Here is a 14,464-nt window from a genome sequence, read left to right as displayed (position 1 = left end):
CAGCCTGGAGAAGGGAAGAGCCCAGGAGACCGTGGGACAAACATTCCAGTATCCATCGGAGCATCTAGGCCTGACCTCTGATTAGGATTGGTCAACTAAATCTATTTTGGATGGCCCTGACAGGATTTTTCTTTCTCTATGTCCTGCTATTAAAGGAAAAATGGGGTGGAGAAAAATGATAAGCAATTAAAACAACAACCTTGAACTAGTGTCCCAATGTTCATTTCCTCTTCAAACACTCCCGGGTGTTCCTGTCAGGTTGCACCAGGATCACGTAGCACTTGGGGATGAAGATGCAGCTAAGAACCCCGGCACTGGAGGTCAGGATGGAGAAGATCTCCGCGGCCACCGTGGCCTTTCCCTTGGTGCTCTGGTATGCGGGGAGGAAGGAAGCCCAGACGCTGCAGAACACCAGCATGCCAAACGTGATAAACTTGGCCTCGTTGAAGCTGTCAGGCAGCTTCCTGACCAGAAAAGCCACAGTGAAGCTCACCAGGGCTAGAGAGCCCAGATAGCCCAGGACACAGTAGAAGGCAGTCACAGAGCCCTCATTACACTCGATGATAATAAGTCCAGGCTCAGAGCGTGTGTTCATCTCTGGGAATGGGGGAGCGGTGCCCAGCCAGATCACACAGATGAGCACCTGGACCAGGGAGCAGGACAGGACTATTGAAGTCGAGGTTCTGGTCCCCACCCACCCTCTGATGTTGCTCCCCAAGCTTGTGGCCCTGAAGGCCAGAACCACAGTGACAGTTTTGGCCAAGATAGAGGAGATGGCCACGGTGAACACAACACCAAAAGATGTTTGTCGGAGGAGGCAGGAGGCTGGGGTGGGTTGGCCGATGAAGATCAGGGCGCAGAGGAAACAGAGCTTGAGGGATATGAGGAGGGTGTAGCTGAGATTGCGGTTATTGGCTCGGACTATGGGGGTGTCTCGGTACTTAATGAAGACCCCTAAAATCAGGGCTGTGAGAAGACAGAAGGAGAGAGACGTGCAGACCAGGATCAGCCCCAGAGGTTCTTTGGGGGACAGGAAAGTCACCACTTTGTGGAGACAGCCATCTCTCGCAATGTTTGGATATTGATCTTCGGGACACTTCACACACTGTTCCGCATCTGAAAGGAAAGAATCATTCAACCAATCAATTAATCCCTAGTATTTATTGAGCACTTACTGTATGCAGAATGATATACTAAGTGATTGGAGGAGTACAATTCAACAGCATGGGTAGACATATTCCTGGCCTAGGAGTTCATAGTATGAAAAAGGAGACAGACTGTAAAATAAGTAAATTGATAAATGATGGATATGCATGTAAGTGCTGAGGGGTTGAGGGTGGGGTGAATATCGAGTGCCTTAAAGAGGGAGGGAAAGAGGAAGGAACAGAATCTCACAGCCCCCTGCAACACACATTTTCCTCCCCTGTCAGTGTCATAGCCCTGGCTGGGATTTTTACCTCTCCCTCAAATTTGACTCATCTCCCAGCCTGCTGGCCCAGTGCCAAAACTGTATTTTTCCATATCTTGCCCTCAGCTTGCAGTCACCCCAGTCCGTAGACAGGAAGCCGATTAGTAAAACACCAGAACATCTGTGTCTGACATTAGGTGTGCCCATCTTTGGTCTGCCCCTTGGACTTTACCACTGGTTGTCTCTGTCTCACCACGTTTTGGGTCTGTCATGATCTGGCTCATGCCCACAGGCTGTGGGGCAGTGAGACCCCTTCAGGAGCATATGCTAGGTCATGCAAGAAGATGGGTCTCTACACACACCTACCTGTCTCATTGGAAATCTCCCCCTCCGAGCACTGGACACAAAAATAGCAGCAGAAGGCCTCCCCCTGCTGGGCACGTTTTCTGAAGCCGGGTCCACAGCTCCTGCTGCACCGTGACTGTGGAGCCTGAACTTTTCCCAGACAGAGGACAACGACAGTGAGGGTGGAGCTCCAAAGCCCCAAACCCGCTTGGTTGATCCTGGGACCATCCCACCCAAAGGCCTCCCAACAAGGTCTCCTATAGGTCTGAGTTCCAACAAGGTCTGGGCTATAGAAGGCCCCCTCTTCACTGCCCCCCCACATCCCCTTACTCCTCCCTGCTCAGAGTCTGGACCTGCAGGGTGCCAGAGGGACCCAATCCTATTTCTGACCTGGGTCAAGAATGATATCCAGGCATCCCTTCCTCCTCTCACCCTTGCTGACTGCTGCGAGGTTTCTTCCCCCCTAAAACCTCTAAAACCTTAAATTCTGTATTGGATCCAGAAACATGTGTCTGAGAAACCATCCTGGGAAGGTGTAAAGTTCTGAATAGAAGAATGTTGAAGTATTTTCATTTTTCTGTGGACTTCCATGGGACTGACATTGCGCAGCAGGAATTCTCACTGGGGAAATTGCTTTCTGCCTCCTGCTGTGTCCATACCCCTTCCTTAACTCTGAGAACCCCAGTTTACCAAACTCAGTTGCCGTGACCACCACTACATGATCTCACAGTGACTATGTGGGGATCACATTCCCTGGGTGGCCCTGAGGCCAGGGTGACTGACCCATCACCAGCTCCAGCCCATGCAGATGACCAGGGAGAGCCATGTCAGGTCAGGGCTCTCTCCTCATGACCTCTAAACCAAAGGAGCCAATCCCTACTGATCTCAACCCAGATAACTCAACTCAGATAACTAAATGAAGCCACCAGTAACTGCTGCTTCCTTCTTCAGGACCCCAGGACCCCAGCTCCCACCAGGATATACCCATGCCTTGCTGCAGGGATTTAAGCTGCAGTCAAGCTCCGTCAGAATGCCCCCTTCTGGACTGCCATGCTACACCCAGGACTCCATGCCCTTCTAGGGCAGGGAGCAATCTTGGAGGAGGTCACTAGGATGGTATCACATGGCATCATATGATAGATAGGTAAATATGAGAGGAGGCAGCACCACCTTTGGATCGTAGTTCAACCCCTTCACCTAGGGATTGGGCATATTGATAGGATCACCAGACACCACCACTTTGGGGTTGTTTTAGTGCTAGCACCCTTTAAAGCCCTACTGAAAGCTCACCTCCTCCAGGAGGTCTTCCCAGACTGAACCCTGCTTTTATTCAGCTCTTCCTCCCTTCCCCATCACCCAGACTCTCTCCCTCTGCTTTACCCCTCTCCCTGCCCCACAGCTCTTGTTTATATATGTACATATTTATTATTCTATTTATATTATGGCTGCATATATATCTATAATTCTATTTATTTATATTCATGCTATTGATGCCTATCTACTTGTTTTGTTTAGTTTTGTTTTCTGTTCCCCCCACCACCACACCATAGATTGTGAGCCTGTTGTTGAGTAGGGACTGTCTCTATTTGTTGCCAAATTGTACTTTCCAAGTGCTTAGTACAGTGCTCTGCACACAGTACGTTTTCAATAAATATGATTGAATGAATGAATGAATGAATGGCTGCAATCCCCTTTACCCTTATAGTATCGGTTTATGCTCCCCTTGAAGACCAAGGTCAGTGTCTCATTGCCACCTAAGTATTCTTTCAGCCCTAGGTATTCATTCATTCATACATTCAATCATTTTTATTGAGTGCCACTGTGTGCAGAACACTGTACTGAGCCATTGGGATAGTACAATAGAATAATAAAGAGAAACAATCCCTGCCCACAGTGAGCTTACATTCTAAAGTCTAGGTACAGTGCTGTGACACAGTAAGCACTCCATCAATACAATCACTACTAGAAGTTTTGGATAATCACCCCAGGACAGCCAGCAATTCTTAATGGTTGCTTACCTGAGAGGCTTCCCCAGGCCACACGATCATTGCCTCATTGATGCTGACATATTGGTTGGGAGTTGCCTGGGGGTCCACCTCCCCAACTTTCACAAATTCACCAGTTCCATTGGGAAAGATCACAAAGTTCAAAACGTCAAATTTTGCAGAAGATCTGCTGTTCTCATCCAGAATCACCAGTTGTCCGGCAGGGTTGTCAAACTGGACATTTCTCAGAAACTCATGGAACTGAAATACATAAAAGGAAATTCTGGAGACTCCTGCCCCTAATGGAGGTGAGACCAGCAGCAGTGGGGTAGATGGTCACGCAGAGAAATTGGAGTTGGATGGCCAAACATCTCCTTTGTGACGAGTGAGAAACAGCATGGCTTAGTAGAAATGGCATGGGCCTATAATTTGTGGGACCTGGGTTTCAATCCCATCTCTACCCCTTGCCTGCTATATGACCTAGGGGATGTAATGATAATAATAATAATTGTGATTTTTGTTAAGCACTTACTGTGTGTCAGGCAGTGTACTTAACACTGCTGGGGGGATACAAGAAAATCAGGTTTGAGATAATCTCTGTCCCACGTGGGGCTCACAGCTTCAATCCCCATTTTACAGATGAGGTAACTAAGGAAGAGAAAAGTAAAATGACATGCCCGAAGTCACACAGAAAACAAATGGTTGGAGACACAATTAGAACTAATGACCTTCTGACTCCCAGGCCCATACTCCATCCACTAAACCTTGCTGCTTCTCCAGGTCATTTAACTTCCCTGGGTCACAATTTCCTCATCTGTAACATGGAGATTCAATATCGTTTCCCCCCCTCTCTTAAACTATGGGCCCCCATGTGCAGCAAGGACTGAGTCTCCCACTGACCCCAGTGTTCACAGCAGTGGTGGTAGCTAGTAAGCACTTAGCAAATACCACCATCAGTATTATTATCATTATCATCACAACTTCCTAAGAAAACTGCCACTGGGACAGAAAGGGGGAGATTTGGAGACTGGGAACAGTTGTACCACAGGGAGGAGACTTCTGCTCCCTCACCTTTGGCCCTACTGACGGCCCTGCTTCTTCAGATCCCCTGCCCTCCCCCTGGCATCAGTCACCCAGCTCAGGAATCAGGGAAGTCTCTCTCCTGCTCTCCCTCTCTCCCTCTCTTTCTCTGTCTCTTTGTCTCTCAGTCTCTCTCTCTCTTTCTCTGTCTCTTTGTCTCTCAGTCTCTCTCTCTCTTTCCCAGCATGAAAGGGAGATCACAGAAGGTGACCCTGGGACTATTCTCCATCTCATCCATACATAGACAAAGAGGAGGGAAGGTAGGGACATGTCTGTCTGACAGTTGGGGGTGCCTCACCCTAGGACCAGTGGCCCTGCTGACCCCTTTCACTCAACAGTTAGTTTGTGGAGATGGGGAATGGGGAGCTATACCCAGAAGAGAGGAGGAAGACAGATGCTGAGGATCATGATGATGTGCATGGTGATACACAGCACTGCACTCTGTGACCACCCCCCAATCCCCGACATCCCTAGTGGAATAGCATTACTTATTCCAGTGTATATAGGTTTTCCTTCATGTTTGAAGAAGGCAGCACTGATGGCAATAGTCACCTCTGAGTTTATCAGTGGCTGAAAAGTCTGATCTGGGATGCACAGTGTCAGCCAAAAAGACTGTCCCTTGTGTTGTTAAGTTTAACATTTGCAGTAACTAGCACTATGTTCTCTTTTCCCTGCAGTGGATGAACCACATCCTAAATCAGTATTGTGATTATTAATATATATGAATTAAAAATTCATTATGAATAGGGAATAGGTCTACCAACTCTGTTGTACTGTACGTTTGATGGCCAAACATCTCCTAGGTGATGAGTGAGAAACAGCATCACTTAGTGAATAGGGCATTGGCCTATGAGTCGTAGGACCTGGGCTCCAATTCCAACTCTACCACTTGACTGCAGTGTGACCTAGGGCAAGTAATAATAATAATAATTGTAATAATGGCAATTGTTAAGTGCTTACTATGTGTCAGGCACTGTACTAAGTGCTGGGTGAAGATACAAGTGAATTTGTGTTGGATTAGTACAGTGCTTGCCACACAAGCACTGTTTTGTGGATTGATTTACATCTTCCTTTTTTTGCCAGGATATGTATGACTGGGCCGTCTGATATACCAATGACTATGATTTAAACAAACCAATTTTTGTTTGTTACCTCAGTTACCATTTAACCATGTGCCCAGGAAAGGTTTCTTGCACTAGAGTAGTGTTCCTTCTCTTTCTTACCTTCAATTGCATTTCACTGCACTGATTTCTAGGACTCGGGCTTTGAACCCATATCAGAGAATGACAGAGGAAGCTTCTTTGAAGTTGTAAGTTTCCATCAGGCCCTCTAATCTCCAAACTTCAGCAGGGTCTTCCTCTTGGGACCTCTAGACTAAAAGTTCCTTGTGGACAGGAAATGTGTCTACCAAGTCCTTATAATATATTCTTCTGAGTTCTCAGGACTGTGTTTTGCATACAGTAAGCTCTCAATAAACACTATTGATTAACTGATTGATCGTGCTACTCCCTGGTTGAGTGGGGGAATATTACCTGCCATGAAGGAGGTACCAGACGATTCTTGTTTCCCCAAGACTTCACATCTGATCTGGACAGGAGCAACTCCTGGAAACCATGTGCCACAGCATACACAGCATTGTAAACACTGTAACTCGGGGCAGACATCATTAGGGAAAAATAGTGCATAGGTAGCATCTCCAAGGAAGCATTTTCTGAGCATTTTCTTCCAAAGATTTCAGAAAACGAAAGAGCACAGTCAAAGGCAGACTCCCAGAATTTCTTCAGAATAATGTTGTCTGGATATTTTGCTGGTCTAATGGTCCGTAAAAAATCCCTGAAACCGGGGACTTCTTTAGCAAAGTTTGCCATAGTCAAAGTCCCATGAAAATGATTATTATTTGGTTCATGCATCATGCTCAAAGTAAAATCCCAGTGATAGGTGGTGATCAAAACCATCTTGGACAGTCCAAACCACTCTATCACAGCTCTAAGAAGGTTTAGGAACTCTGCATCCCCATAGGCAGCTATCACATTGGTTGATGAAGCCATGATCCTGGCATAGAAATTCAGAATTTTATAAGTGTTGAACCTGCCACTGGGGATCTTCTCGGTAAAGGCTGCACAGACACCATTCCTGACCATCTCCCCTGTCACGTTTAAAAGGAAACTCTCTCCTCTCATATCATCTGACACCACCAGCCCCACCCAGGTCCAGCCAAAATGCACCATTAACTGGACCATCATCCGGGGCAGAGAGGAAATCCTGGGGGCCACCTGATAGAGAGATGGAAATCGGATCTTGTCGCTCAGTACTGGATCAAATGGGCCATAGGTGATCTGGGTAGAAAACAACAGATCTCAATGGGAGGTGTGAAAACATGGCAAATTCGTCAAAAGTGTTTACTTAGCTCCTGCTTTGGGAAGAATGCTGTTCTTACCAGTTGGTAAAGGGTAATCAAGACAAAAACACAGCACCTACCCTCAAAGAGATTTTAAACAGTCAGTCATATTTATTGAGAGTTTACTGTGAGCAGAGTACTATACTAAGTACTTTGGAGAGTACAATATAATAGGACTGGTAAGCACGTTCCCTGCCAACAGGGAGATAATAGACAAGAGGTAGAGGCAGACATTAAAGTAAATTATGTATAGGGACATAAGTGCTGTGGGTATGAAAGTAGGTTCGATAAAGTGTACAGGGCCAGTCAGAAGGGGTAGGGAGAAGGGAAAATAAGGGTTTAATCTGTGATTAGACTGTGAGCCCATCATTGGGCAGGGATTATCTATATCTGTTGCCAAATTGTACATTCAAGCACTTAATACAATACTCTGCACATAGTAAGTGCTCAATAAATACTATTGAATGAATGAATGAATGAAAGAGATTTGATTTCAATAAGCCTTTGAAGGTGGGGAAAGTGATTGTCTGACTGATATGAAAAGGTTGAGAGTTCCGAGGCCAGAGGCAGGATGAGGGCACGGGATCAGGAGGAAGATGGATGTGATCAAGGTATAGTGATTAGATTGGCATTAGAGGATCGATGCTTATGGACTGGGTTGTACTAGGAAGCCAGCAAGCTAAGATAGGAAGGGGCAAGGTGATTGGGTGCACTGAATTTTATCTTAAGGAGTTTCTGTTTGATCAGGAGGTGGATGGCCAGTCACTAGAGATTCTTTGAGGAGCAGGGAAACCTGGACTGAAAGGTTTTTTGAGAACAGTGATTCAGGAAGCAGAGTGAAGTACGGACTGAAGTGGACAGAGACAAGGGACAGGCAGGCCAGCAAGTAAGCTGAAGTCAGGATGAAGTAGTCAGGGATGAATAGGGTAAGTGCTTGAATCACCAGAGTAGCAGTTTGGCTGGAGAGGGAAGGGCAGATTTTAGCGATGTTGTGAAGGAAGAACCGCTTGGATTTGTTGACAGATTGAATATACATAGTTTTAATGTCAAGGATAATGCCAAGGTTATGTGCTTGCAAGACAGGGAGGATGGTGTCCTGTCTAGAGTGATGGAAAAGTTATTGGGAGCACAGAGCTTGTGTGGGAAAAGGAGGAGCTTTGTTTGGGACATAATAATTTTGAGGTGTCAGTGGGGCATTCAGGTAGAGCAGTCCTGAAGGCAGGAGGAAATATGAACCAGAGAGAAGGAGAGAGATCAGGCATGGAGATGTAGATTTGGGAATCATCTGCATAGAGACGATACTTGAAACCCTGAGAGCTGGTGAAGGCAATGGGCATGGGAGTCAATTAGCAATGAACAGTATTGTTGTTGGGCAGGGGAGAGGGCAGGTTAGAGCCGGAAATGATGCATTTGACATGAATTAGGTCAGCCTGATGTCAGGATTTTTGCCAGCACCACTCCATGACATGTCCAGTGCTTTAGAGGTAATCCAGTGCTTTTGGTTAGTGGTATGAGATTGGCGAAAGGATAGGGGAGACAGGAAGTTGAGTTAAATTGAGAGAGTAGTGTTGAGGATGTTGATTTGTGCATCAAGGGTAGGTAGTTTGGGTATACAGACCAAATGGGGCAAGATAATTTGAGAAAACTGTTGGAGATTAAAAGACGAAAAGCTTCTATGGGGAAACAGCACAGATTTCCTTGGTGGGGGATGAAGGGGACAGAGGTCAGATGAGGAGGCTGTGGTTGAATAGAGTGTGGTCTCTTGGAAAGAGCACGGGCCTGGGAGGCAGAAGCCTTGGGTTCTAATCTCAGCTCCTAGTTATTGGGCAAGTTTCTCAACTTCTCTGGAACTCAGCTCCAACAGGGGGTTCAAAAAACCTGTTTTCTCCATGTCCTGGATTGTGAACCTTTGTGGGAACTGATCATCCTGTACCAACCCAGGATTTAGTACAACATTTGGCCTATAGTAATTGCATAACACATACCACAATTATTAGTAATTTTTACGATTGAGGAATTTTGGAATTGGTGAAGCTAGAGTTGGTGAGGCTGAGGATTGTACAATCAGTAGTTAGGATGAAATTGAGTGTTTGTCCAAACTGGTGATTGGGTAAGGTGGGGTGGAGCAAGAGGTAAGTTGATTGGAGGAGTGAGAGGAAGCAGACAGCAGAAGGATCATTGGGAACATCCAAATGGATATTGAAGTTGCCATGGATTAATGTAGAGATGGAGAAAGGGAGACCAAATCAGCAAAATGTACCAAAATGGTTCAGAAAGTTGGTAGTGGGGCCTAGCAATAGTAACTGCTTTGGGTGGTAGTAACTGCTTTGGGTGGTAGAGGCAGATGATTTGGCTTCAAAGGAAGGGAAAGAGAGTGATGGGGGCATTGAAATGGGGAAAAGTGGCACTGGGTAGTGAGAAGGAAACAGAATCCTTGCCCTTTCCCTGTGAGCCTGGGGATGGGGAGAAAATGAGGTCCTCTCTAGAGGGAGCAGCAGAGGAGACAGTGCCATCTGGGTTGAGCCAGGTTCCAGTGATGGCATGAAGGAGCAGTGATACTGACAAGAACGGGTGCTGCACTTGGCTAACAGAAGAGATTAAAGCAAAATTATTTACAGATAGGGAGATCATTGAGAAGTTGATATAGGGAATGACAGATGGCTGGACCAGGATGGCCTTTTGAATGGAAAGGGAGCAGCAGGTCTGGGGAAATGTTGTGAAAGAAAAACCAGCAGCCTATACCAACAGGCCAGAATGTGAGAGATGAAAGAGAGCAAGGAATCAAAGCTCATCCCAGGACTGAGGGTCTTGGTGACAGGGAGAACAGTGGTGTCATCAGCCCTGATAGGAAACATAGGCAGAAGGATGGATTTTGGGAGGGAAAATTAAGAGTTCAGTTTTATTCTTCTTGAAATGGATGCTCCAGGGATGACATTCGTTCGTTCATTCGTTCATTCATTCATTCATTCATATTTATTGAGTGCTTACTGTGTGCAGAGCACTGTATTAAGCACTTGGAAAGTACAATTTGGCCAAGGATAGAGACAATCCCTATCCAAAAATGGGTTCACAGTCTAGAAGGGAGAGATGACAACAAAACAAAACAAGTAGACAGGCATCAATAGCATCAAAATAGATAAATAGAAATATAGCTATGTCCACATCATTAATAAAATGAATAGAATAATAAATAGGTACGAATATACACAAGTGTGTGGGCCAGGGAAGTGGGTAGAGCAGAGGGAGGAGGTAGGGGTGATTGGGAGGGGAAGAGGAGCAGAGGAAAAGGGGGGCTCAGTTTGGGAAGGCCTCCAGAAGGAGGTGGGTTCTTTGTAGGGCTTTGAAGGGCAGAAGAGAGCTAGTTTGGTGGATGTTTAAAAGCGAGGGCATTTCAGGCCAGAGGTAGGACGTGGGCTAGGGATCAATAGTAGGCCAGGAGAGAACGAGGAGATTAGCAGCAGAGGAGTGGAGTGTGTGGGCTTGGCTGTAGAAGGAGAGAAGGGAGGTGAGGTAGGAGGGGTCAAGGTGAGGGAGAGCTTTGAAGTCAAGAGTGAGGAGTTTTGCTTCATGTAAAGGTTGATAGGCAACCACTGGAGATTTTTGAGGAGGTGGTAGGGGTGATATGTCCAGACCCTTTCTATAAAAAGATAATCTGGGCAGCAGAGTGAAGCGGACTAAAGCGGGGAGAGAAAGGAGGATGGGAGATCAGAAAGGAGGCTGACACAGTAATCCAGTCAGGATATGATTAGAGATTGTACCAACAAGGTAGCCATTGGATGGAGAGAAGAGGGCGGATCTTGGAAATGTTGTGAAGATGAGACCGTCAGGTTATGGTAACAGATTGGATGTGGGGTCCCAGACAGACCTTTTCTCTAGGGCTGGATGATCTGCAGGTTAACCCTCAAGACAGGACCGTGTGTGGAGGGAGGTTTGACCCACCTGTAGAATTAAGGGTCCCAAAGCTTCCCACTCCAACAGTTGAGTCAAATAGAGCCAATTCCCAACACAGAGCATCTTTTCAGAACCAGCCTCTATACCAACAGTGGTTGCCTCCTCCTAAGTATCCTTCCCTAAAATCTAACCCCATTACACACACACACACACACACACACACACACACAATAAAATAAATAAATACTTCCCCTTTTGGTGGCAATATGGTCCACACAGTTCAATCCCTCACAGGTGGGGCATTTCTGCACAGATCTCTGGGAGTCAAGTGGAAATAAGATATCACAGAGGAGGTGGGCATTTTGAGCCACTGAGACTAATTTGAGAGTCACTGCATGGACTGGGTGGCTGAAGCTATAGGAAACAATTGCAAAGCGAAAAAAGAAGGGGAGCAAAAAAAGAGCATTTAGTAACACCTATTGTTAGAGGGTAAGAAGCAGAAGAAGAGCCAAGGGAAGATAATGAGCAGGAGTCTCCAGAGAAACAGAAGCAATACAAAGAGAGACCATGTTGGAAAGACGTATAACATTTCATATATATATATATATAGGTATAGCATATAACATGCAGCATATATGTAGCATATCTATAGCATGTAAAATATAGCAAATAGCAAAACAGATAGCATTTCTTAAGGAAGTGGTGGAACACTGAATCCAAGGTTGTCAAAGAGTCGAGGGCTATTAGGGTAGAAAAGGGGCCTTAAAGAGTGCTGCATCATTGGAGGGAAAGGGGCAGAAAGCAGATGGGAATGGATCAAGAGGGGAGTTAGAAGAGAGGTAGTGGAGGCAGCAGGGCAAAAGATTTGTTCGAGGAGACTTGACAAGAAGGGAAGCACGACAAGATGGACTAATAGGTGCTGGGCATAGTGGACCAAGGAAAAGTATTTTTAGACTTCAGGAGTCCTGCATATGAGGAAACGTAGAGGAAAAGGAGCTCCTGGAGAGGGAGCAGGTGAAGCTGGCTGGGAGGAAGGATAGGAGGTGGATCATAGCAGTAGTTCTTAAAAGGAGTCAAGACAGGAGGGAAATGGGGGCTTCTGGAGGGGGTTGAAATCCCGCTGGGATCCTGGTGACAAACACCACTGCAACCCTATTAAGAAGATGAAAAGCCAGAAATGTAGTGCAAGAAAGCGACCTTGTGTTCCCTTTCGCTAGCTTCTTAGTACTTCCCTGAGTCTATGTGTCACACGCACATCTTTCCTTTTATCAGTTCTTTTTGCCCTTCTAAAAGGAAAAAAATGCAGAATAGATGGTAAGTGCTCAGGGAGCCAGCAAAAAGGAACAATAGAAGTGAGTATGACAGAAATTCCCTTGAACCTTTTCATCTTCTCAATAGCTGAACCCACAGAACCCGGCTTGTCCATGAATGACACATGACACTAGGTTTTGTCTGAAAATCTGTTCCTACCCAGGGACATCCCTTCTCACTGTGCAATGTCGGATTGAAAGTAGTGAAGGGAAGCTCTTTTCCCCGAGACAAATCTCCAATCTGGTCTTTCTATACATAAACAGGGAAGGCGCCAGACTGGTTGAATGATCTCCTACCTGCGGGAGCCGGTAGAGTCCCAGGATTGTTGCCATGGCGATGGACAGGGCAGATGTGGCTCCTCCGATGACAGCCATAGACTTTTCCTGTCTCCCACAGCTGTAGTTAGGGACAGTCTGTTCTACTCCCGACAGCCTCATCAAGGCACCCTCCATGGCTCTATTGGCATGGTGGTAGATTTCATGGATATGGAAGCCCAGAGACACATTGGGTAAAAGGCTGGGATCCTTATTGATCTCCTCCACAGCAAACAGCAGAGCCAGGAAGTGCTGGAAGTCTTTATGAACCCAACTGAAATGAAACAGGGTACACTCTCAAATTCCACCCTGTACCCCCAACCCAGATTCCAGGGAACACATCTTTCCAAGAGAGCAGATCAGGTAAAAAGTCCAGGGGCAGCATCATCGAGGCTGGAGCCCCCAGTCACCTGCACCAGCCATTCTTCATCCCCTCCTGCATCACCCAGTTCCAATTCCTCCCTGGCACTAATCCACAGCTCTGGAGGCTACGAGGAGAGGGAGGGAATGAAGGGTGCGGAGGGAAATGTGTCCCCTGCAAACCCAGAAGGACGATCTGAGGGACAGGAGCTGAAGGAGGAGAAGGAAAGACAGAGTCCAGACTGCGTAGTGATGCTGGGAGGCTCATAGTGCCAGCTGGACCTGTCTCAGGGAGGATGTCAGAAACTCAATATTGGATACAGTCCCCGTCCATTCATCAATCACCATCAAAACAGAGAAAACAAAAGAATCAGCAGAGTCTGAGCTTGGGAGTCAGAGGACCAGGCTTTTAAACCCAGATCTGGGTGACTTTGAGCCAGTCACTTAATTTCTCTCTTCTCAGTTACCTCATCTGTAAAATGGGGATTAAATATCATCACTCCTTCTTAGACTGTGAGCCCCATGGGAGACAAGGATTGTGTCCAACCAGTGTTTAGAAAAGTGCTTTATATAGACTAAGTGCTTAGCAAGTGTCATAAATTAATGAAATTAGTGAAATTAATTAAATATAACCACTAAGAAAAAAATACTCACTAGTTATAGTTCTCCATTTCATGCTTGTTGACAGACTGGAAAATTGGATCAGGAAAAGTAGTCGAGGTCTGTAAAGATAACATCCCTGTGATGACCAGGTCCCCATCCCTGTAATAGGTGGCCGGATATTGTCTGTTCAGTAAGCAGGATGTCTTCTCTTCCCCATTGGTGGAGTTGGAAAATTGGAGGAGCAGGAACAGGGTAAGCAGAGAGAGCATCGAGGTGAGGCTATTCTAGGATTAGTTGTGAAGAATGACAGAAGTCAGAAGTCCTTATCTTCTCTGGCACAAGGATCGGGACTCCAGTCTCCACTCCCGTCACAGGGAGACCATCAGTAATCTGTGGGGCAGCCTGTCCCAGACGAACTGAGATCTGGGGGAAATGGTAGGGTTTATGAGCATCTGCCTTGAACTTGTTGTCAGAATGATGGCTCCAGTCTAATGCCTTGGTTTGCCTGTAGTTGGGAATGGGCAAAACCATGTTTTGCTTCTCTTGAGCTCAGTCTGGGACTAAATAAATCAGCCATGAAGGGGCTCTGGGGATTATCCTTGCCTGGAGCACCGCACCTGCATCCCTGAAACTTTCTCACAAACACCAGAGAAAAAACAGTTAGGAATTGCCCTCTCTCCTGGGTCCCCAGGAACTTTGACAGGGTGGAAAGGACTGGGGGCTTGGGGATTGTTCTGGAAATAGGGGAACCTCTTAGTGCTTTGACCAT

The 14,464-nt window shown here is 46.3% G+C and overlaps 1 protein-coding gene across 1 annotated transcript; it reads right to left on the bottom strand.

Moving 5' to 3' along the window:
- Positions 1–206: 206 nt before the first annotated feature.
- LOC120638722 (vomeronasal type-2 receptor 26-like) lies at positions 207–14,226 on the bottom strand. Its single transcript, XM_039913685.1, has 9 exons — positions 14,113–14,226; positions 13,747–13,781; positions 12,715–13,006; positions 6,369–7,154; positions 3,772–3,999; positions 2,738–2,747; positions 2,144–2,232; positions 1,775–1,898; positions 207–1,116 (listed from the first exon to the last, which is right to left on the bottom strand). The coding sequence occupies exons 1-9, from the start codon at positions 14,224–14,226 to the stop codon at positions 221–223; spliced, it is 2,574 nt and encodes an 857-aa protein (XP_039769619.1). The 3' UTR covers positions 207–220.
- Between the last annotated feature and the right edge of the window lie 238 nt (positions 14,227–14,464).

Source organism: Ornithorhynchus anatinus, chromosome 12 (genome assembly GCF_004115215.2).
Source record: "Ornithorhynchus anatinus isolate Pmale09 chromosome 12, mOrnAna1.pri.v4, whole genome shotgun sequence".
Taxonomy (NCBI): domain Eukaryota; kingdom Metazoa; phylum Chordata; class Mammalia; order Monotremata; family Ornithorhynchidae; genus Ornithorhynchus; species Ornithorhynchus anatinus.
This window is presented reverse-complemented; position numbering and strand designations above follow the sequence as displayed.

Excerpts from the sequence above, each read along its gene's own strand:
- LOC120638722 (XM_039913685.1), bottom strand. The coding sequence starts at position 14,226 with ATGGTTTTGCCCATTCCCAACTACAGGCAAACCAAGGCATTAGACTGG. Across the intron at positions 13,782-14,112 it reads ACCATTTCCCCCAGATCTCA|TCTGTCAACAAGCATGAAAT; the intron begins GTTCGTCTGGGA and ends CCAATTTTCCAG. Across the intron at positions 1,117-1,774 it reads GGAGATTTCCAATGAGACAG|ATGCGGAACAGTGTGTGAAG; the intron begins GTAGGTGTGTGT and ends CTTTCCTTTCAG.